Below are 21686 nucleotides of genomic sequence, written 5' to 3'. Positions count from 1 at the left end.
ATTTAATTTTATGGCAATCTGCAAACATTTTAAATAAATAAACTTCCCTGGAACACTCCATGCCATATCAGGCAGGCACTTCAGTTGCACTGTTTTCAATGTGTGCTAAAAAAAAATGTTTTTGTTTGTTCAGGAGACCCTACCCAGACAAGGAATCTCATTTTATATTGGTTTATTAAATGAAAACATATCAGAAAGGAGGTGGGAGAGAACATTACATTGCAATTAGAACCACACCAAATCCAGAGAAGAGACCCAGCAAAGCAGCAACAGAACACCTCAGCGGCAAAACGTCATCCGGCAAATCATCATGCGGATGGCACCGAGAGCAGATTTGTAAACACACGCTTGCCTGGTCGCCTTTGGCGAGCGAGATGTGCTTCCAGGCGACCAGGAGGGTGGTGGTGGTGGGAAGCTGCAATAAACCAAGTGGATGAGTGGAAGTTCAGAGCTTGTTTTTTGTTTTCCAAAATGCTCAGTGTGCCACACAACAGCTCGGTGGCCAGGTGGGTTAGAATTTGGGACAGAAAAGGCCGGTTACTCCGCTTGGGAGACTGGATTTCCCTCGTTTCCTTTACCTCAGCCTGCCCTTCACCACCACGTCTCCCTTGATCTCATAGTGCAGGTTCTTCCAGCCCAGAGCACATCGGGGCAGCTGCAGATCCTGGTAGGCCGCCCGCATCTTGTGAGGAGACAGGAGGAAATCCCACATGTAGACGTCCGTCAGTTCTCCAGAGAAGGAGTTGTAGGAGTCGTAGGTGCCCCCAAAGCGGTCTTGCTCTTGGCCCAACAGGATGAAGGCCCCGGAGCCAACCATGTAGCCTTTCTTCAAGCCTTTGCGTGGCCAAGGCTTGCCGTTCATCCAGAACTCAGCGATGCCGGTGGCCGATTCCCACCCGAAACAGACGTGCTCCCAGTCTAGGGTGTCCTCTGGGACTTTGAAGGACAGGTACTCTCCACCGATGTACACCCGGTATTCTCCCCGCTTGGGCTTGAAGATCAGGATTTCGTTGTCCTCAGACTCAGTGGCGTAGGAGAAGAGGCCATAGGGCCGAGTCAAGTCCGTGTAGGACCTCAGGCAGACGGTGAGGTTCTGCAGCGGCTCCTTGGGCAGAGGCTTGAGGATGATGTAGGCCTCACTAGGCTCCGTGCGGAAGACAAAGACTTTTCTGGTTAGGTCTGTGAGGAGACAAGGAAAGAGAGAGACACAGGGGAGAAAGGTTGGGACCATTTCCTCCCTGACAAGGCTCCTGAGCTTTCCCCAGCAGCACCGTTGAAAGGGGTGGGTTCTAATGCACAAAAGAAGTAAAATAATAATAATAATAATAAATAATAATGCCGTCCACCTGACTGATTTGCCCCAGCCACTCTAGGCAGCTTCCCACAGAATATAAAAACACAGTAAAACATCAAACATTTCCCCTAAACAGGGCTGCCTTCAGACGTCTTCTGAATGTCATATAGTTGTTTATCTCCTTGACATCCGAAGGGAGGGTGTTCCACAGGGAGGGTCCCACTACCTAGAAGACCTCCGTAGATTTTATCAGGTTCTCCACACACAATTACAAATCCAGTTGTGGCTCCTGGTGAGCTGTGATTTAAGGTAAGGCGTTCAGGCCGATATGCGGCACAAACAAACATAGAATCATAGAATTGTAGAGTTGGAAGGAACCCGAGGGTAATCTAGTTCAACATCCTGCAATACAGGAGCCACAGCTAAAGAACAGACATAATAAAGCTGTCACAATTATAATTATGATAATTAGTATCACAATATTATTCATGAAAACGGCTACAATTGCAATGGTTTCATTACTATCATCATCATCATCATCATCCTCAAAGTAAAGCCATTCATGAACATGACTAACTTTGGTCCATTAATTTCAGTGGGTACTCTGAGCAGGACTAATGTTGGCTACAAGCCCATCTTCATCATAATTTTAATTGTCAGAAGGAGATGTCATAAGATGACCACAAAGGATAAGCTGAATAAGCTACTAACCTTCCTGGGCAGCAGCCTCTGACAAACCTGCAAGGATGAGGAGACAGACCCAGCGGGAGTCCATCTTCAGGGCTATCCAAAAATGGGATTTTAGAAAAAGTGCAAGCAGAACCTGATCGCGGGAGGGAGAAGCTGCAGCCTCTGCAATCATCAGTGACCATCTGCAAATCACAGAAACTTTGAGGGCCATGTCTAAATTTATCCCTGCACTGAGACAGGCGGAAGAAAACAGCCCGCCAAAGGCTGACTCTGCAATCGAGCAACCCCTTCTCAGCTTCCAGAAGTTGCAGAAGAGAGGCGGGAGGCTGCTTGACTCCTTAAGAAGGAAAGAAATAGCTCAGCTGCTGGATCAGGCCAAAGGCTACCCATCTAGCATAACCCCCATAAAACCATTGAATTGTAGAGTTGGAAGGGACCCTGAGGATCATCTAGTCCAACCCCTGCAATGCAGGACTATGCAACTGCCCCATACAGGGATCAAACCTGCAACCTTGGCATCATCAGCACCACACTCTAACCAACTGGGATATCCAGGTTGCATTCCTCCAATGAAAATAGGGACGACCTATTCAACAACAACAACAATTTTATTATTTACACCCCACCCAATATTTGGGCCAATATGGTATATACATATACCCTCCAACATTATGAAAATAGGGATGGCCTCTTCTTCTTCTTCCACCACCCATCTGACTGAATTGCCCCAGTCACTCTGGGTGGCTTCCAACATATATAGAAACAAAACAAAGCTTTAAACATAAAAAAAAAACCTTCCGCATACAAGGCTGCCTTTAGAAGTCTTCTAAAGGTTGTATATTTACTTATCTCCTTGGCTCAGAGGTTGGATAACTCCATACCTTCCAACATTTCTCCAGTGAATATAGGGATGTCCTAAGGAAAAGTGGGACATTCCGGGCGCAAATAAGAAACCAGGACGGCTTCTGTAAATCCAGGACTGTCCCTGGAAAATAGGGGCACTTGGAGGGTCTGCCTTCCCACTCTACAGTTCTATGATAGTTTGAAAACACCCCATTCTATGATCTAGTGGGAGCAAAGTGTCCCCTTAGCTATAGTAAACCTAGCCCACAGAAGCACACCAAGCTGTTTCTCTTTCCAGGCTTTTAGGAGGCTGGCGATATTAATTTTGCAAAGCTTTTGCAGGGGCTGGCTAATTGCTGATGCTATCAACCTGTTCTCCCTGGCTTTGATTGGCTTTTGATTAGTGGTTTTAATTGGATGTTTTAATGGGGCTCCTTGATTGTAACTTGCTCCCTCCCAGCAATTGGCTTTGGGGAACCTTGTCAAGGTAAAGTAGAAAAGGGAGAAATTAAGTGAGGAATTAAGTTAATAAGGAAAAGGCAGCTACTTTATCCTCTGCACAGAGTTAGTTCCACAACCAGCATGCTAGGGCCCTGAAAGGCCCAACTGAACTCGAGAGCTGAGGGCAGCAGCTACTGTTTCGGGGTCACAAAGGTCTGGGAGATGTTTTTCATCCCAGGGGGTCCCTTCTTTTCTGGCCCCCCTTTCGGAATCTGCAAGTCCTTGAAGGGTGAGGCAAAAGTGGGCAGAGCAACAATTGCAAATTTTGTGGTGTTTTTTGTACAATAGGCTAAAGATTTCCCCCTCCAGATCAACAAGTGGCGTTATAAGAGTTCAAGGTCAAAGTCCAGCCAGGCAGAAACACCCAAGAGAGCCAGAGAGCGATGCTGTCATGGGCTGGCTGGACACAGAGAACCAGCGGGAGGCACCAGCTAGGGAACACCCAAGGGGAGAAGGCTCAGAGCTGGGGAGTTGGTGGTGGGACAAAGATGTGTGGTCAGAGGGAGTAGACTACCCATTGACATTAGAGGGAGGAGGAGCCAGAGTGGTTGAGCTTTTTTGGGGGAAATACCACAACTGACATCAACAAATGCCAAATTTGTTTGGCACTTTACGAGGAACAGAGAGAGGGGGTAGGGGGTCAGAAACATTCATTCCCCCGTGATTTTAACCCCATGAACGATAAGGGTCTATTGGCAAAACCTATTGGTGTTTCGCAACTTCCTGACTAGTTGCAGGACCTTAGCCAGACCTAGCAGAGTAAACGCAGAGTTCTCGAAAGCAATTGGCAACTTGGCTGCAGACAGGATGGACGAAGCAGGAACCAGGAACTTGTAGTTAGGTGTTTATTATATACAGTGGACTATTTATAGGAACAGAACACAGATCTTTGACTTGCTCTCTCTGACATGACTCACAACTCTCTCAACCTCCAACTCCTACACTGACACACTGAACCACTGAATTAACAGTTAGTAGGCCATTAATTATCACTCCCTTGAGAGAGCTTGACCAATCATGGAGCTGTCTCCATGCCTCTGTATCACCAGGCAGACTTACTCCTTCACATGACCTTTTGGCTGTTTGCCAAACCTTAACTGACCCTGTGTGAGTAGCTGCACATATTCAGATTCCCAATAGGGTCCCGCGATCTACCAGGAGCACCCAGAGATCTACTGATTGATCGTGGTTGACCGGTTGAACATGTCTGCCATAGAGGTATGAAGAAAGTGGAGCAAATATAGACCAGGCAAAGAATTCTCAGGTTGCTTGAGAAGGACCTGGGGAAGGAGCAGCCTTAGAGAGCTGTAGGAAGGCAGAGACCTTCCACCCTCGCAACAGCCTCATTGGGCCAAGGCTTACGGGGAAGGGCTGCTGTGACCACTAGGCCTGCACTGTTTTGGTTTTATTGCTGACCAGCTCCTGACTCCCGCTCCTGACAGGGCTGTATTTAGCTCCTGTATCTGAGGTTCCCCATCCCTGGCCCAACAGAACAACAGAGCTGAGAGCATCCTCAGGAAACAATGTTGTCGTGGCAATGAGATGGCTTTAGAAGATGATGGATTCAGGTTATCAGTGGCCACTAGCCATGATAAAGGTAAAGGTAAAGGGACCCCTGACCATTAGGTCCAGTCGTGATGGACTCTGGGGTTGCGGCGCTCATCTCGCTTTATTGGTCGAGGGAGCCAGCGTTCAGCTTCCAGGTCATGTGGCCAGCATGACTAAGCGGCTTCTGGCAAACCAGAGCAGTGCATGGAAATGCCATTTACCTTCCCGCCAGAGCGATATCTATTTATCTACTGATGTGCTTTCAAACTGCTAGGTTGGCAGGAGCAGGGACCGAGCAACGGGAGCTAACCCCATCGCTGGGATTTGAACCGTTGACCTTCTGATTGGCAAGTCCTAGGCTCTGTGGTTTAACCCACAGCGCCACCCACATCCCACACTAGTGAAGCTCTAACTCCGCTGTCAGAGGCAGAGATGTGTCTTTGAATACCAGTCTCTGTGAATCACAAGTGGGGAGAGTTGCTGTTGTATCCAGTCCTATTTGAGGACTTCCCAGGGTTCTGGCCACCGAGAAGGGCTGATCTGATGTTCTTGGATGTCTCCAGCTTTTCAAGGAAGCTATTTTTGCCCAGACACAGAGATGTTTCTTTTGTGTGTGTGTTGGGGGGTGGGGGGTGGGAACCACAGAATTCAGCTCGCCTTCCTTCTTTCTTGCAAGAGCTGCAGGGTCACACACACCACTGCTGTGTGTGATTCACCCACATCACGGCCAAAAAGAGGAAGGGATGACCCAGAAAGCTGACCATCTCAGATTTCTCCACCTCCTCAAAGGGGATGAGATGGCTAAATGAATTTGCTTCAGCATTTCACAGATAGAAACAGAAACACTATCACCTTCTTGTGACCAGGGATGGAAGGGTATGGGGTGGGGGGTGGGGAGTGGGGAGGAATTTGACCCAGTTCACATTGAAAGGCAAACCCATCTCAAACTACAGCAAGTTTGGGATGTTGCTTCTGTGCCAGTTATCATGGGCTGAGCTTTAAATAAGGCTGCAGCTCAGCCTGGGACCCATCTGCACTACAGCCGTACCTTGCTTCTCAAACAGAATGCATTCTGGGAGTCCATTCGACTTCCGGAACTGTTCAAAAACCAAGACATGGATTCTGATTGGCTGCAGGAGCGTCCTGCAACCTATCAGAAGCCGCGGAAGCCACGCTGGTTGTTCAGCTTCCGGAAATCGTTTGAAAACCGGAAAACTCACTTCTACTTTTTGATCGTTCGGGAGCCGAAACATACGAGTTCCAAGGCGTTCAGCAACCAAGGTACGACTGTATATGTATATGATTGTTCCACTTTGAACAATCATGGCTTCCCTGAAAGAATCCTGGGAGTTGTAGTTTGTTAAGGGTTCAGGGCAAAGGTAGCCCTGTTTTGAGGCAAAATGGGAAGTACGGTAGCTGACCTGCATAAGTGCTGCCTGCCCCTGCTCCCCATCCCGCCATTTAAGCTTCGCTTACTGGGCTCACTTGGGTTCTGGTGCAATTGTGCAAGGCCTCTGCAGGCCTCCACGTGATTTTGTGGGGCTCTTGTGTGAGACCTCACCGGAAGCTGCCACTTCTCCTTGCTTCTCTGGCGACGGGCTGTGTGCCCAGGGAGCAAACCTTCAGAAGCGGCCTTTGGGTTCTGCCGCCTGAGGCAGCTGCCTCAGTCTGCCTCATGGATGCACCGGCCCTGGTGCAAAGAGGAGGCCCCAATTTCCCGCACAGAGCGACAATTGGCTGAGCCATGACTGTTTAAAGTGTTCTGATACTGCTTTAAAAGTATAGTGCAGATGGGGCCCGGCCTACCTATGAGTTGGCCAGAGCTGGTGCACAGTTTCAGCTTCCCTCATTACTCCTCTTTCCTTTTGCAGAGAACAACGGCGCTTTTCGCCCCAAGCCCCTCCGCATGCGTGCATCTTCCAGACGAGGCCTGGGATGCCACCCTCCTAATCGGAATAAATGAGGGCTGTTTAGAGCCCTCTGCTGCTTGATTTAAGGCTCTACATTTCCTCCGACCCCCCTCCCCCACTAATAGCCTGGGGAACGTCTCCAAAGTTATTAACTTTCCACCCGAATTTGGAAGCACGGGGGAAGCGTATGGCTCCCATTGCCCATCAATGCTCCCTTGGGGAGCTTTAATCGCCTCGGTGACAGGAGGGGATGGATTGGAGAGCTGTAATGAGAGTCCCTTTGGCGAAGGGATGGGGCTCACTGGTAGAATGTGCTTGCATGGGGAGTGGGGAGAAATGCCCTCGGATTGTGTGGCTGCGTTTTCCAAGTAGCTCACGAGCTTGTTAGAGAACAGCCGGGCTTGCATCATCGCAAGACCCTCTCTAGGAGATGAATTGCATGCGCTGGCAAATTACGGGGCCATCGTAAACACAGCAGAAAGTGTTCATTGCCACCCCATGGAAAATGAAGAAGGTTCATTTCTATTAGAGTGCAGGGGCAGAGAAGCCTTTTCTCAGCCAGGATGGAGGAGGAGCCCTCCTGCAAAGGCAACCAATTGGGGGCCATGTGCTGCTGGTGGGTGTGGCCAGAGGTAAAAAGTGGGCGGAGTAACATACCTGACTCTTGCACATAATTCAGAGGTACACACACACACACACACACACACACACACACACACACACACCCTCTGCCCAGGCAAGTAAGAGAATACCAGAAGGTGAGCATTCTGGATCAGGTCATTATATTGTTATAAGTTCAGGGGTGTGAGACTCCCCTAAAATTCTGGGTCTAGTAAAGGTTTAGAATTTAATCAAGCTTCCTGAACGCCTGGATCCATCAAGGATTAAGATATAAGTCAGGCCAGCTTCCTCAGGCGATCGCCTGGGAGATGGGCCATTAAAGGAGAACAAAGGGAAGGTCATTAACAAATGGAAGACTCAGGCAACTGAGGTGTGGGGCGCCTCTCTGAGCTCTGAGATAGTTAGCAGAAACAAAGCAGAGTGGGGTTTTAGGACTGCAGTTGGGGTCTGGAGTGGGGGGAGAATGGTTATAGGCTGTGAAAGTCAGCAAGCTTCAGAGAGTGGGTGCCATGGCTGGTGCCTGTTTGAATCCAGGGCTGTGGCTATGGCAGAAGCAAGAACCACTTGGGGGGTGAATGCTGTGAGCCCCTCCATCGTAGGCTCAGGTTGTATATATGTGTAAAAACACCATATATCCTAAAGATACCACAACCTCATTTCCAAAGGAACCCTCAGCAAGTGCCTGGAAAGCCTGGAATTTCACACCGCTCAGAGATTGGGACAGCGTGCAGCAATATTAAGGAAGGCTGCTCTCAGAAAAATGTGTGTATGAGGAAAAATTTCATACTGAAATGTATGTATGTGGAGAAATTAGCACCAAAATGCTGAATTTTCATAATGGATTGTTATTGTTATTATTATTGGTCAAGCTGATCTGGAAATGTGGAGAACCAAGTTGAAGATTGGCAAAATGAGAAACCGGGACTACATTTACACCAGACATTTAAAGCAGCACGATACAGTGGTACCTCGGCTTAAGAACTTAATTCGTTCCGGAGGTCCGTTCTTAACCTGAAACTGTTCTTAACCTGAGGTACCACTTTAGCTAATGGGGCCTCCCACTGCCGCTGCGCCGGCGCCACCCGATTTCTGTTCTCATCCTGAAGCAACGTTCTTAACCCAAGGTACTATTTCTTGGTTAGTGGAGTCTGTAACCTGAAGCGTCTGTAACCTAAAGCGCCTGTAACCCGAGGTACCACTGTACTTAGAACACTCACGGCTTCCCCCAAAGGATTCTGGGAGCTATAGTTTGTCAGTAGTGCAGAGAGGAGACCCCTATTGCCCCCACCCACTCAGAGTTACAATTCCAAGAGTTACCTTTGAAGAACCATTGGCTGTTAAATGACTCTGGGAATTGTAGCGCTGGGAGGGCAATAGTGGTCCTGTAACTACTCTCAGCATCCCCAACAAACTACACTTCCCAGAATTCTTTTTTTTTTTGGAGGGGGAAGCAATGGTGGTTTTTAAAGTGTCATCACAGTGCTTTAAATCTATTGTGTAAATGTCGCCGGGGAGAAACCGGAACTGACTGATTTGCCTGTCCCTGCTGATTATGGGATGGCAACAATGAGGCGGATAGAGAAATAAATCAAGTGCAGCCAAATCTCTTCCCTGGCTTTGACAATTCTGTCCCTACCAGCCACCCACCAACCCACCGGTTCTCTGTTGCCGAAGTTTCCCCTCCTCTCCCTGCTCCCCGGTTTGATTGCTGGCACATCTCATAACCATTTGCTATTTCACGGCCGACAGGGCAGCTGACAAGTTATTAAAAGAGGAAGGCATGTCATCCACCAGTTCGGCCTTCCTCGTCGCCTGCCCTTTTCAGTTAGCTGTCATTAAACGTTGCTTCGGTCCCCGGGAAGAGGAAGTGACACATGGGGGATATTGGCCATAATCCTCCGCCGGCTCAGCCTGTGACATGACGTTTATCTTCCCTCCTCAGCGAGAGAGTGAATCTTCTCTCTCCCTTCTCCTCTTTCACTTCATTTGCTGAGATAAACGGCTGAGCGGTACTCACTCCCCGCTGCGGCCACCTCAATTCCTCCTTTAAAGAATACGATTCCGAAGGTAATTTGGACCAGAGTTGGGCAAGGTTTATTTTGAAGGAGGTTTTTTATTATTACTAAGGATAAAGAGCTATAACAAATATAGCAACATCATCAGTGCAGGAGGGCCTTTTTCTTTATTAACTTTATTGCAAAACAATTTACATATAACAACACAAACAAAGACAATATCTCAATGACAACTAAACATTAACTAACAACACATCATCTAACATCACACACACTTTTGACTTCTGATTCTCCTCATTGTGCTTTCTACATATTTTTAACCGTTACACATTTCTTGTTATATCTGTTACATATCCAGAAATTTTATCTACCTTTATAGTTTTCCTTAATACTCAAGATTCCTTCTAGACCTGTCAGGGGATTTGCATTTTCACAATATTGTTTTAGATATTCTTTAAATGTTACCCGTTCTTCACACACTTTCTGGTTTGAGTTTCCTCTTGTTCTCCCAGTCATTTTCACAAGTTCCAAGTATTCTCTCATCTTCACCTGCCAGTCAAGCTTTGTAGGGAAGAGGGCCTTTTTCAGCTGGAGGGCCACATTTCCTACAGGGAAACATTCCAGGGGCCACAAGTGGGCTGGGACAGAGGTGAAAGTGGGCAGAGAAATCAGAGAATCATAGAAATGTACAGCTGGAGTATAGCTGAAGTACAATCTCGGGGCATGGTTCTACAATATCTGGGATGTGACTATTTCAGAGCAACTAACTGGGCTTAGAAGGGTCACTAAAGGTGTTATAAAGAGAGACACACCTTTGATGAAACCTACCCCCCATTCTTTTAATATGTAAGATAGCAAATTTCTCCCACCAATTTCACAAATGTCTGTGGAGAGCCTACATGGACCATTAATGTTTTGAGATTATGTAAAATGAGGCTGTAAATTCAATTCTTTATTTATTTGTTTTGCAGAGACCGTATTAAATTTTCTTTAATCAATAATTTTTTTTTTTGAAAAAATGAACGATGGAGCTGGAAGGGTCCCCACAGGGTCATTTAGTTCAACCCTCTGCAATGCAGGTGTCACAGCTAATGAATGTAAATTTTGTACTGGTAAATTTCTCTCTCTCTCTCTCTCTCTCTCTCTCTCTGTCTCTGTCTCTGTCTCTCATGTCTTCCGTCCAGGCGAGCAAGAGGTATTATCAGAGGACATGTTCCAGCAAAAATGCAGAGGGTAACAATTAGTGGCAGAAAAGGGGTGTGGCCTATGGAGACGCCCAAGGGCCAGACAAAGTAAAATACTTGGGAATATGGCTAACCCCCCAAAATATTGATTTGTTTCAGAACAACTATATACCGGTGTGGAACAGAATTAAGAAAGATTTGGAGGTGTGGGGAAGGTTGAAACTATCCTTTTGGGGTAGAATCTCAACAATTAAGATGTGTGTACTCCCAAAGATGTTATTTTTATTTCAGACGATCCCGATACTTAAAGGGACAATTATTTTTAAAGAGTGGCAAAGAGTGATTTCAAGATATATCTGGCAGGGCAAAAAGCCAAGAATTCAATATAAGTTATTAACAGATGCAAAAGAAAGAGGAGGCTTTGCTCTGCCAGACTTGAAACTCTATTATGAAGCATCATGTCTCTGTTGGTTAAAAGAATGGATAAAACTAAAGAATACAAAATTGTTGGATTTAGAAGGATTTGATGACAGATTTGGGTGGCACGCATATTTATGGTTGGAGAAGAAGAAGAGTCATAAAGCTTTTGAAAACCACATCTTCCGAAGATCGTTAATTGAAGTATGGGATAGATACAAAAGTTTACTGGAACCAGGAGTTCCACACTGGTTGTCCCCACTAGAGGTTATGAGTGTTAAGAAAACTAATATGAGAGGGAATTGGATTACATATGGGGAATTGGTGGTTAAAGAAGAAGAGAAATGGAAAATGAAGCCATATGAACAAGTAATAGAAAATGTATTTGATTGGTTGCACTACTATCAGATAAATGATATGTTTAAAAAAGATGTGAAAGAGAAGGGTTATATAGAAAAAGATTCAAAATTCCAAACAGAAATAGTAAATAATGATTGTAAGGTAATCTCAAAAATGTACAAAATGTTATTGGGATGGTATACGATGGACGAGGAAGTTAAGTCGGTAATGATTCACTGGGCCAGAGTTTTTGGTTATAATATATACTTTGAAGATTGGGTTAAAGTATGGAATGATAACTTGAAATTTACAGCATGTACCACCTTAAAGGAAAATGGTATGAAAATGGTATATAGATGGTACATTACACCAGTTAAATTAGCAAAAATGTTTAAAACTTGTAATAAGTGTTGGAAATGTAAAGAGAAAGAAGGAACATTTTTTCACATGTGGTGGGAATGTAAGAAAGTGAAGGGGTTCTGGGAGAAGATATATAATGAGTTAAAGAAGATGTTGAAATATAATTTTGTAAAGAAACCAGAAGCCTTTCTTTTAGGAATAACAAGAAATGAAATAACAAGAAATGAAATAAATAGAAAGGACCTTTCAGTATGCAACAACTGCAGCGAGAATATTAATGGCCCAAAAATGGAAGCAGGAAGAAGTACCAACTCTTGAGGAATGGAGAATGAAGTTAACGGACTATGCAGAACTGGACAAACTAACTGGAAAAATAAGATACCAACGAGATCACAAGTTCATTGAGGACTGGGGAAAATTTTCTGAGTATTTGAAGAGTGTATGTGATGAGCAAACAACGCTATTGGTTTTTAAAGAAGCTTTGTGAAAGAATAAGGAATATTGCAAAAATGCAAATATGTTGGTAAAGGTATTTTAAAGGCGATATAAATTTTGGAAAATGCGTAGATAATAAATTTAAATACGGATGATTGTCAGAGAAGCTGAGGGAAGTCCAAAAGATGAAAATATGTCAATTGGGAAATTGTTAATTGGAGATATTTGTGTAAAACTTAATAAAAATTTATTATCCAAGGGCCAGACAAAGAGGGCCGGGGGCCGCCTTCAGATCCTGGGCTGAGTTTGCCCATCCTTTCTGGAGCATTTCACAGATGGAAATGGGGATATGCTTCTGTCATGTCAGTCTTTCCTGGCACAGCATGTTCCTTTGAGATACCCAACTTCTCTCATCCTCCGCAGCGGAGAGGTCAGCCTTCTCTCTCGCCGAGCCTGAACATGCAAGCTGAGAGAGGCTTGCTGCCTAAGCAGGGGAGCTGGGCCATTCTGACAGCAGTTAACATGTTGACAGCCCCATCACTCAGCTTCCCAGAGATGTTAAGCTCACTTCCCTCAGGAACACAGTGCGCATATGAATGCAGACATTAGCAAAAAATAACATCCGCAAATGGCATTATTTTAGGAGAAACACATTTGCACAAATGTGTTTATTGGGCAAAATGGCACTCTGACATGTGTATATTGGGAGAAGCCTACTCAAATGCTGATAATTAAGGAACAAAAGATCTCCCAAGTTGCTGAGCTTGTCACCCACCAAGCCATAGATAGCCAACACATAGACAGGGAAGTTCAAACTGAGTCTTGTGACCAGTGCATAGCCCTGAGCTTGAGCCTTTATTGAACCCTTTGGGTCACTAGGAGCTGTCCTTAGTGCTGCAGATGCTGGCCCACCTTGCTGCATTCCTCCGCCATCTGCCTCACTGTCATGCAAGGGACGCACTGGAACATCGCATTATCAACTTGTCAAAATACCTCTCAGCTGTCGCAATATACGAAGCGGGAGGCCATGCGCCGCACTGCACCTTGCGTGCACACATGGATTAATGTGCATATGCTCATATGTGGCAGGTGCCCCCATTCCATACCTGTCCACACTTTCACTTCTCGGAAGCCTGGGGGGGGGGGGAGAGGGGAGCCCTGGAGAAGGATGATGCCAGCAACTCACACTGGCCAGAAAACATTTCCACAACCTTTGAAAGGCTAGGAAGTCGATTGTGGGATCCCTTTGCAAGGATCCCTGTCATAATGTTGAGAGTGCAAAAGTAGTTGTCAGGGACTGTGCTGAGGAGGACAGCACGGAGGAGGGCTTGTGGGAGCCTCCGTCTCCCCCTGATTCGGATCCTGAATCTTCCCAGGAGCAGGAGGGCAGTATAGATTTGGAATAGTGGTTTGCAGAGGGGCATAGTTCAGAAGGCAGAAGCTGGGAAATACTGGATGGGGAACAGCTAGCAGAAAAATACTGGGAGAGAGAGGGTTAACAGATTCACAGTCTCTGGAAAGCATTCCTCTGCTCTCCCCAAGGTCAAGAAGAGCTCAGAAAGTGGCAGAGCAGAAAGCATGCAAAACACAGAGGGAACAAGCTCAGATTACAAGACGTAGAAGTGATGTAGATCAATAGGGACATAAGGGGGTGGAATCCTTAATTGGGAGCACCGCCATTCTAGGAGATGGGTTCTTTGTTTACTCACTGTAATTATTAAAGTTTCTAACTGGTAAGAGAGGGACGCAGGTGGCGCTGTGGGTTAAAGCCTCAGCGCCTAGGACTTGCCGATCGAAAGGTCGGCGGTTCGAATCCCTGCGGCGGGGTGCGCTCCCGCTGCTCGGTCCCAGCGCCTGCCAACCTAGCAGTTCGAAAGCACCTCCGGGTGCAAGTAGATAAATAGGGACCGCTTACCAGCGGGAAGGTAAACGGCGTTTCCGTGTGCGACTCTGGCTCGCCAGATGCAGCTTTCTCACGCTGGCCACGTGACCCGGAAGTGTCTCCGGACAGCGCTGGCCCCTGGCCTCTTAAGTGAGATGGGCGCACAACCCCAGAGTCTGTCAAGACTGGCCCGTACGGGAAGGGGTACCTTTACCTTTACCTTAACTGGTAAGAAGACTCCTTTCTCTTTGTTCTGCTTATCTACTGTCATGGGGGGAGGAAGCTGATTCCCTGAAGCCTGACAGCAGTTGGTCAAAGAAACCCATTGGAACCTTTAATGTGATCCCGTAAGTGCAGGAAGAGAGCCTGCTTGGCTCAGATATAAGGTCCAGCGAGTCTGTCTTTCAGCTTCCTACAGTGACCAATCAGGAGTAGTTAATGTGCACAATAACAAAAAGGGAATTGTGCACATTTCCCAGTCAGTATGCCTAATCCCCAGCAAGCTTTGAGGACTGTGCATCTCTTGGCTGAATTCTGTACACTCCCCAGCTATTATGCATGATCTCCAACAGGTCTTGAGAAATGTGCATTTTATTTATTTATTTATTTATTTATTTATTTCTAGCCTTATTTGTATACCAGCCTTCAGCCAACGTCCACAGGGAAGTTCACAACATAAAAATACAATTCTGTGCATTCTGCAGGCAATGTGCACATTCTCCATTCGGTATGCAGAGTCTCCAAGAAACATGCTTTCCCCCTATTCCTTAACCACAACTTATCATTTCCAAATCGGGTGGAGGCTGCTTTGAGCGGAAAATGCATCAAACAACAGTAATTCTCAGGATACCTATAGATTGTGGCAAATTCCATTTCACCCATGCCACAATAGAAAGTATTTCAGAGGAGCTCTGGTTTGTTCACAACATTGCCACAAACTGGGGAAAATAAGCCTTCAGCAAAAGAACAGGGTCTCCCAATTGTTCTGTTTCCCCTCCCTGTGTCCAGGCCTTCTCAACTACACTGCTGTTGCTTTCTTCTGATGACAGACCTGTGATCTAGTTTGGAGATACTAGATACTTGGCTCCTCTTTGTGGCTGACCTTGTCCCCTCTCTCCCCAAATGCTGACACATTATGCCTGGGAGAAAGCTCTCGAAAACAGAGTAGGCCTCAGTGCTATTTTCCTAAACTCACCATGAACGCCTTCCTTGTTCTCTTATAACGGCAATGGGGCCCACCTGAGAGATTCCGGAAGTGAGTTCCAGTGAGTTCCGGCTGGGGGGGAAAAAGCCCTCACCGGTCTTATTTAGTTTTTATTATTATATTTTTATCCTCTAAAGAATATGGCTCCCTACAAAAATCCTGCAAGACAATTTGGGCTGAGAGCTAGTGACTGACCCAAGGTCACCCAGTGAGCTCCATGGCCAAATGTGTGTTTATTTTAATGTGTTATACATTTGATGTTAGCCGCTCTGAGCCCGGTTTTGGCTGGGGAGGGCAGGGTACAAATAAAAATTATTATTATTATTATTATTATTATTATTATTATTATTATTATCATTAAAGTATGCCTTTTACAGTCGTACCTTGGGTTACCGACGCTTCAGGTTACAGACTCTAAAGGTAAAGGTAAAGGTACCCCTGCCCATACGGGCCAGTCTTGACAGACTCTGGGGTTGTGCGCCCATCTCACTTAAGAGGCCAGGGGCCAGCGCTGTCCGGAGACACTTCCGGGTCACGTGGCCAGCGTGACATCGCTGCTCTGGCCAGAGCCAGAGCCAGAGCCAGAGCCGCACACGGAAACGCCGTTTACCTTCCCGCTGGTAAGCGGTCCCTATTTATCTACTTGCACCCGGAGGTGCTTTCGAACTGCTAGGTTGGCAGGCGCTGGGACCGAGCAGCGGGAGCGCACCCCGCCGCAGGGATTCGAACCGCCGACCTTTCGATCGGCAAGTCCTAGGCGCTGAGGCTTTAACCCACAGCGCCACCTGCGTCCCTATTACAGACTCTGCTAACCCATAAATAGTATAGTACCTCGGGTTAAGAACTTTACCTCAGGATGAGAACAGAAATCGCGCGGCAGCGGGAGGCCCCATTAGCTAAAGTGGTACCTCAGGTTAAGAACAGTTTCAGGTTAAGAATGGACCTCCAGAACGAATTAACTTCTTAACCCGAGGTACCACTGTATGCTCTAAAAGCAGCAAACTAAATGTTAGTTTGATAAGGAGGTAAGTATTGCCTGTATTTCAATCTTTCCCAAAGGTTTCCAGTGTGTGTGTGTGTGTGTGAAGTAAATGGTGATAAACATCCCCCCTGGGCCATTTCTGAACATGTTACATCTCTAGAATTGATTCTCACAAACATGAAAACCACGCTGTTCTGTCTTGGTTAGGCCCTGCCTGGAGTATTGTGCGCAGTTCTGAGCATCACAATTTAAGAAGCATATTGACAAGCTGGAATATATGCGGGGGGGGGGGGGTGTGTGTGACCAGGATGATCAAGGGTTTGGAAACCAAGCCTCGTGGGGAGCGGTTGAGGGAATTGGGTATGTTTAGCCAAGTAAAGAGAAGATGGAGAAGAGCAATATGATAGCTACCTTCGAATATCTAAAGGGCTGTCACATGGAAGATGGAGCAAGATGGTTTTTTTTCCTGCTCCAGAAGCCAGGACCCAAGCCAATGGCTTTGTTACAAGAAAGGAGATTCTGACTAAGCATCAGGAAGAAGGTTCTGGTGGCAAGAATTGTTCAGCTGTGGAATGGACTACCTTAGATGGTGGTGGACTCATCTTCATTGAAGGCTTAAAAGCAGAGGTTGGAAGGCGGTCTGCCATGGATGCTCCAGCTGAGATTCCTGCATTGCAGGAGGCTGGGCTAGATGACCCCCCAGGATCCCTTCCAACTCTACAATTCCATGTTTCTCAATGTTCCTGTGCTATGTTCCTAGGAATCTCAGGTAAACTGGACTGCGGAAGACCCTGCTTTTCACGAGGTCTTGGAGAGTCGCTTTGAGAAGTTGGGGAGAACTCAGAGATGGAGAGTTACTCCATATTAGCCTGGGAATAAAAGAATCCACTGACCAGAGGCCAAGCAGAAGGTTGTAGGTTCAACCCCCAACATCTTTATGTGTCAGGTGGCAGAGGAACCAATCCCCATGGCAGGTTGCCAGGAATGGACAAGGAAAAGAAAGTGCTTACCATCTGCTTTTTATTCAATATTCACAGAGAGAGGCTTGGGAATGCCGCCTCTTGGAATAATGGCGTTGTCCTGAGTGAGTGTCCACCCCCTCCGTCTCTCCCACTCCCTCATGCGTCATCGCTTTGGGGGCTGAAAAGTGCCCTCTGCCTTTGAGCTCTTTGCTCTCCTACTTTCAATGCTCTCTGGGTTCTGGGGGAGGGGGGGTCTGGAATGCTTTCTAAAGACAGTGCATCATCTGTCACTCTTCTTCCTCTTCCTCTTCTTCTTCCTCCTCCTCCTCCTCCTCCCCCCCATTATTTCCCAGCTTCCCCCCTCATCTGCCTCTGAGCTGTGATCTCCCTCAAACCTCTGCTGTAATTCTGAACTGTCTTCTTCTTCTCCAGAAGGATCAGGCATGGGGGGGGGGTCAGTCTCCATCATTCCTCCTCCCTGACATTAGGTAGGGCTGATAAAGACCCCTGACTGAAACCCTGGACAGCCACTGTCATTCCGTGTGAATCAGGGGCGTGTACCCTTTTTTGCACCCATGTGGGGACAGCACAGGTGTTGAGTGTAGATGATGCCACACATAGGCAGACACAATTGGTTGGCCACTATGACTAGAGGTAGCCTTTGGCCTGATCCATATGGAGTCAGTTCCTGTCCACTGTCCATTCTGGGTGGGGCTGATGGGAATCTTCATCTTTACAGCCTCTTTTTTTTTTCTTTTGGCCTTGCTCCTTCTAAGCCAGGCATGTCCAAAGTCTGTTTTGGGGGCCTAATCCGGCCCACTGCTTGGTTTAATCTGGCCCCTGTGGCATCTTATTTCCTGGGGTAAAATTTTATAAAAAAAAACCTCAACAACTCTGGTTGGCCCTTTGGTCAGCCCTCATGGCCCTTCACTTCATCAAATGTGGCCCTCTTTGAAAAAAGTTTGGACTAAGCGAAAGTACACACTCAGGATCACTTAATGCACATTAGCTTAGCCTCCACTGCTCAGAGAGCCTTCCACATTTTAGACACATCAGGGCATCCAGAATCCTAGTACAGTAGTACCTTGGTTTATGAACTTAGTCCGTTCTTAAACCAAAACAGTTCTTAATCCGAGGCGTTCTTACCCTAATGAGGCCCCTCGCCACTGGTGCCCTTCCACTGTTCGGCTTCCATTCTTAGACTGAATTAAAGTTCGCAAACCAGGACACTATTTCTGGTTTTGCAGAGTTCGTAAACTGAATCGTACTTAAACAGGACTGTTCTTAAACTGAGGTACCACTGTAAATAAATGCCCGCCCTGCAAGTCTGGAGACGTCAGCCTATCTCCATCTCAGTATATGTTCCGCAGCGCTCATCCCAGCCAGCAGAGGGCAGTCTGAATCCAAGAATGCCGACATCCAGGAAGAGCATTTTCCTCTGCCCCGGGTTTTGATAAGTGCATTTAATTTGATGTGTATTTAAGTCCCAATGAACAATAGTTAATGAAAGCATGTAAGGAGCAAAGGGTACAGGATGTTTTAGAGCTTGCATTCCAGTTAGAGAGCGTGCGGCGGGATTAATATGCAGCCTTGTAAAATGTTCTGCAGATGGGCAAATCAATCCTTGGTTTAGGAGGACAGCAGTTGTGTATGTGTGCTGAGAGCTCTGATCAAATAATGGTTCACTAAGTGCACTGTTGTGCCAGGGGAGAAGCCACATGGGGCAAGAGGGTACTTGGGACCGTGAGGGGGGAGGGGGAGAGTGTTGGCCCTGAGGAAAGGATCCATTCCTCCTATTGCTTTCTGTACAATAGAGCTGCGGCACAAGTTTGAAAATTTGAAAGGTTGGCCCGAAGACTGTGCCATGGGATGGTTGGCTGAGCGACTGGGTGTGTGGGATCAGGGTTGTGTTGGAAGCAAGAACCATCCCGGTGCACCACCCTCCCTGTGTAAATTGCACAAGAGTAAAATAATGAGTAAGGACGCGGGTGGCGCTGTGGGTTAAACAACAGAGCCTAGGACTTGCCGATCAGAAGGTCGGCGGTTCGAATCCCCGCAACAGGGTGAGCTCCCGTTGCTCGGTCCCTGCTCCTGCCAACCTAGAGTTTGAAAGCACCTCAAAGTGCAAGTAGATAAATAGATACCGCTCCAGCGGGAAGGTAAACGGCATTTCCGTGTGCTGCTCTGGTTCACCAGAAGTGGCTTAGTCATGCTGGCCACATGACCCGGAAGCTGGACGCCGGCTCCCTCGGCCAATAAAGCGAGATGAGCGCCGCGACCCCAGAGTCGGCCATGACTGGACCTAATGGTCAGGGGTCCCTTTACCTTTACCTTTAAAATCATGAGTGTGTTGTCAGGTGATCAGAAGAGCCCAGTGGCTGGGTCAGGCCAGAGGCTCACCTCATAGAGCATCATGTTCCCAAAGTGAACAACAGGGATCCCAACTTGAATAAAATATGGCGGCGAGGACGGATAGACACAATTGATCACAAGACGTGGCACATGAACACCATTTGAATGGCAAAGCTCATCAACATTGGGGGAGGGGTTTCCCTCAAATATTTTAAGGGAGGGGGGAAGAGACCTTCGCCCCTGTGGTGGTCTGGTCAACCAGATGCCTCAGTGGGAAAACCACAAGCAGGAACTGGACACAACAGCAGCTCTTCCTCGATTGTGATTCCCAGCTAGCTGCCATGGGTTTTGCCATGTCCTCTTTTAAAGCTATCCAAGCCAATAACCATCACTATGTCCTGTGGCAGTGAATTCTGCTTTCCTTTCGCCTGCGCAGAATCTTTGAGCATCCAGCCTAGTTGGATGGCTCTGAGTTCTACTATTAAACACCACAGAAGCGTCTCAGAATAAAACAGAACATCTCATTTTCTTGAGTGAGAACTCGGCAGTCATTTTGGGTGCTGGGATCTGGCGTGATTCTGCGCTGAGATCTTGCCCCCAAAAGTGCTTCCCCGAAGAAAGTACTTTCAGGGCCGCAATGTCGCATGCCCCCTCCCCAAAGCGCTTATTTTGGGCTCCATGATCTCATGTGGGTCACACGACTTGCACACAGTACAGGCCGGAAGACCTGGGTCCTGGTTTTGGGACTTGAGATGTTGGAGGGCAGAGCTTTTTTTCTGGGGTAACGCAGGGGTACACATATCCCTAAACATTTTGTGAATCTAACGGGAGAATAAACTATTTTTAAAAAATTATTTTAGTTTCTTCTCTAGCACAGTGAATTGTGAGTTCCATTGCTACCCCTGATGGCGGCCTCATTTCCTGTCACAGTGTTTCCTGAGTCTCAGGCGGAAGCGAGCGTTTAATGTGTGAAGTAGGAGCTGGAATCTAGCACGGTGATTGGTCAGTTTCATTGTTACCGCCTCCGACGGCAGCTTTATTTCCATTCCCAGTGTTTCCTGAGTCTTGGACAGAAGCGAGCGTTTAATGTGTGAAGCAGTGTGGAATGTGTATTTGTGGTGCTTTACTGATGAAAGTTTTGCCTCACTGAGGGGCAGTATTTTAATATGAGTAGGAAATTTACTAACTATTTTATATCATCATGAGGTAATGCAAGTTCTTTGTACTTTTGTCCATTTACTGTATTTATTTTTCCTGATTTGAACTATAAAATGGTGGTTTTCTTTAGTCAAAATGAGAGTACCCCTAAACATTTTTTAAAGAAAGAAAGCACTGCTGGAAGGTATGGTATTACGAGAGTGGCAGAGAAAAACTTCCATAAATTGAGTTTGTTGTTGCTGTAGAGAGGCTGTAAATTGAACTGGGGACAAGTGCTCCAACGCTGCACTGATGTGTCTCCCCTCAACTCTGTGAGGCAGTTCCAGTCCAAGCATCACAACAAATTTGGGTGAGCATCTTCTGTCCCAAGGCCTGGGAGCAGGAAGAGAGTCTGCCTGCCTTGCAGTCCTACTGCCAGCCTTAATGGAGCAAGCAATTCTGCTACCCGCTAGTAAACAGAAATAGGCCCCAGGGTGCCCTCCTATCGTGCCTTGAGTCAAATGGCCCGTTGGCAGGTGGGGGGGGGGAGAGTCACATTTCAGCCGGAATCTCTCCAGCAAAACATACTGCATCTTCATGGGGGAGGCGGGAGGAGAAGGAGGGAAGAAGGATCCATTTTTTGCTGCTTCCATGCAGCCTCTCTCTGCCCACAGCGCTGGCACCGATCCTCAGAGATGGAAGAAGAATGATGGTCCCGAGAGGCATTCTGGGAGAGACGCCAGGAGAGAAGGAAGCCAGGGCTTTATTCTCCTGCCGAAGAAGAGGCAATCTGTGTCTTAAGATGAGATGCTCCAATGTGGTGTGAGGCAAATATATATTCTCAGGTAGAATGGTCACAGAGTTTCTCTCCCAGGTGGTAGTGGTGGGGGAGGAAACGCCCTCCCATCAGATGTCAAGGAGATAAACAACTACCTGACATTTAGAAAACACCTGAAGGAAGCCCTGTTTAGGGTAGTTTTTAATGTGTGGCATTTTAATGTATTTTTAAT

General features: G+C 46.9%; 1 protein-coding gene and 1 long non-coding RNA gene across 2 annotated transcripts; one reads left to right on the top strand and one right to left on the bottom strand.

The window, feature by feature from the left end:
• Positions 1-155: 155 nt before the first annotated feature.
• LOC307205354 (serum amyloid P-component-like) lies at positions 156-2287 on the bottom strand. The gene is made up of 2 exons (XM_079957652.1): positions 2006-2287; positions 156-1179 (listed from the first exon to the last, which is right to left on the bottom strand). Exons 1-2 carry the CDS (start codon positions 2193-2195, stop codon positions 575-577), a joined length of 795 nt encoding a protein of 264 aa, XP_079813778.1. The 5' UTR covers positions 2196-2287; the 3' UTR covers positions 156-574.
• A 3834-nt stretch (positions 2288-6121) lies between these two features.
• LOC307205381 lies at positions 6122-10709 on the top strand. Its single transcript, XR_013833994.1, has 3 exons — positions 6122-6157; positions 9350-9474; positions 10607-10709. It is a non-coding gene; the product is annotated as an uncharacterized lncRNA (long non-coding RNA).
• The last annotated feature ends 10977 nt before the right edge of the window (positions 10710-21686 follow it).

Source organism: Podarcis cretensis (assembly GCF_951804945.1).
Source record: "Podarcis cretensis genome assembly, chromosome: 16".
Classification (NCBI taxonomy): Eukaryota; Metazoa; Chordata; class Lepidosauria; order Squamata; family Lacertidae; genus Podarcis; species Podarcis cretensis.
Note: the sequence above shows the minus strand (reverse complement) of the source record. Positions and strands in the feature narration are given on the sequence as shown.

Bases quoted from the DNA above. Each gene is read 5' to 3' on its own strand.
- LOC307205354 (XM_079957652.1), bottom strand. From the start codon at position 2,195: ATGGCCCTCAAAGTTTCTGTGATTTGCAGATGGTCACTGATGATTGCA. The intron at 1,180-2,005 runs GTTAGTAGCTTA...GTCTCCTCACAG, and splicing joins AGAGGCTGCTGCCCAGGAAG to ACCTAACCAGAAAAGTCTTT.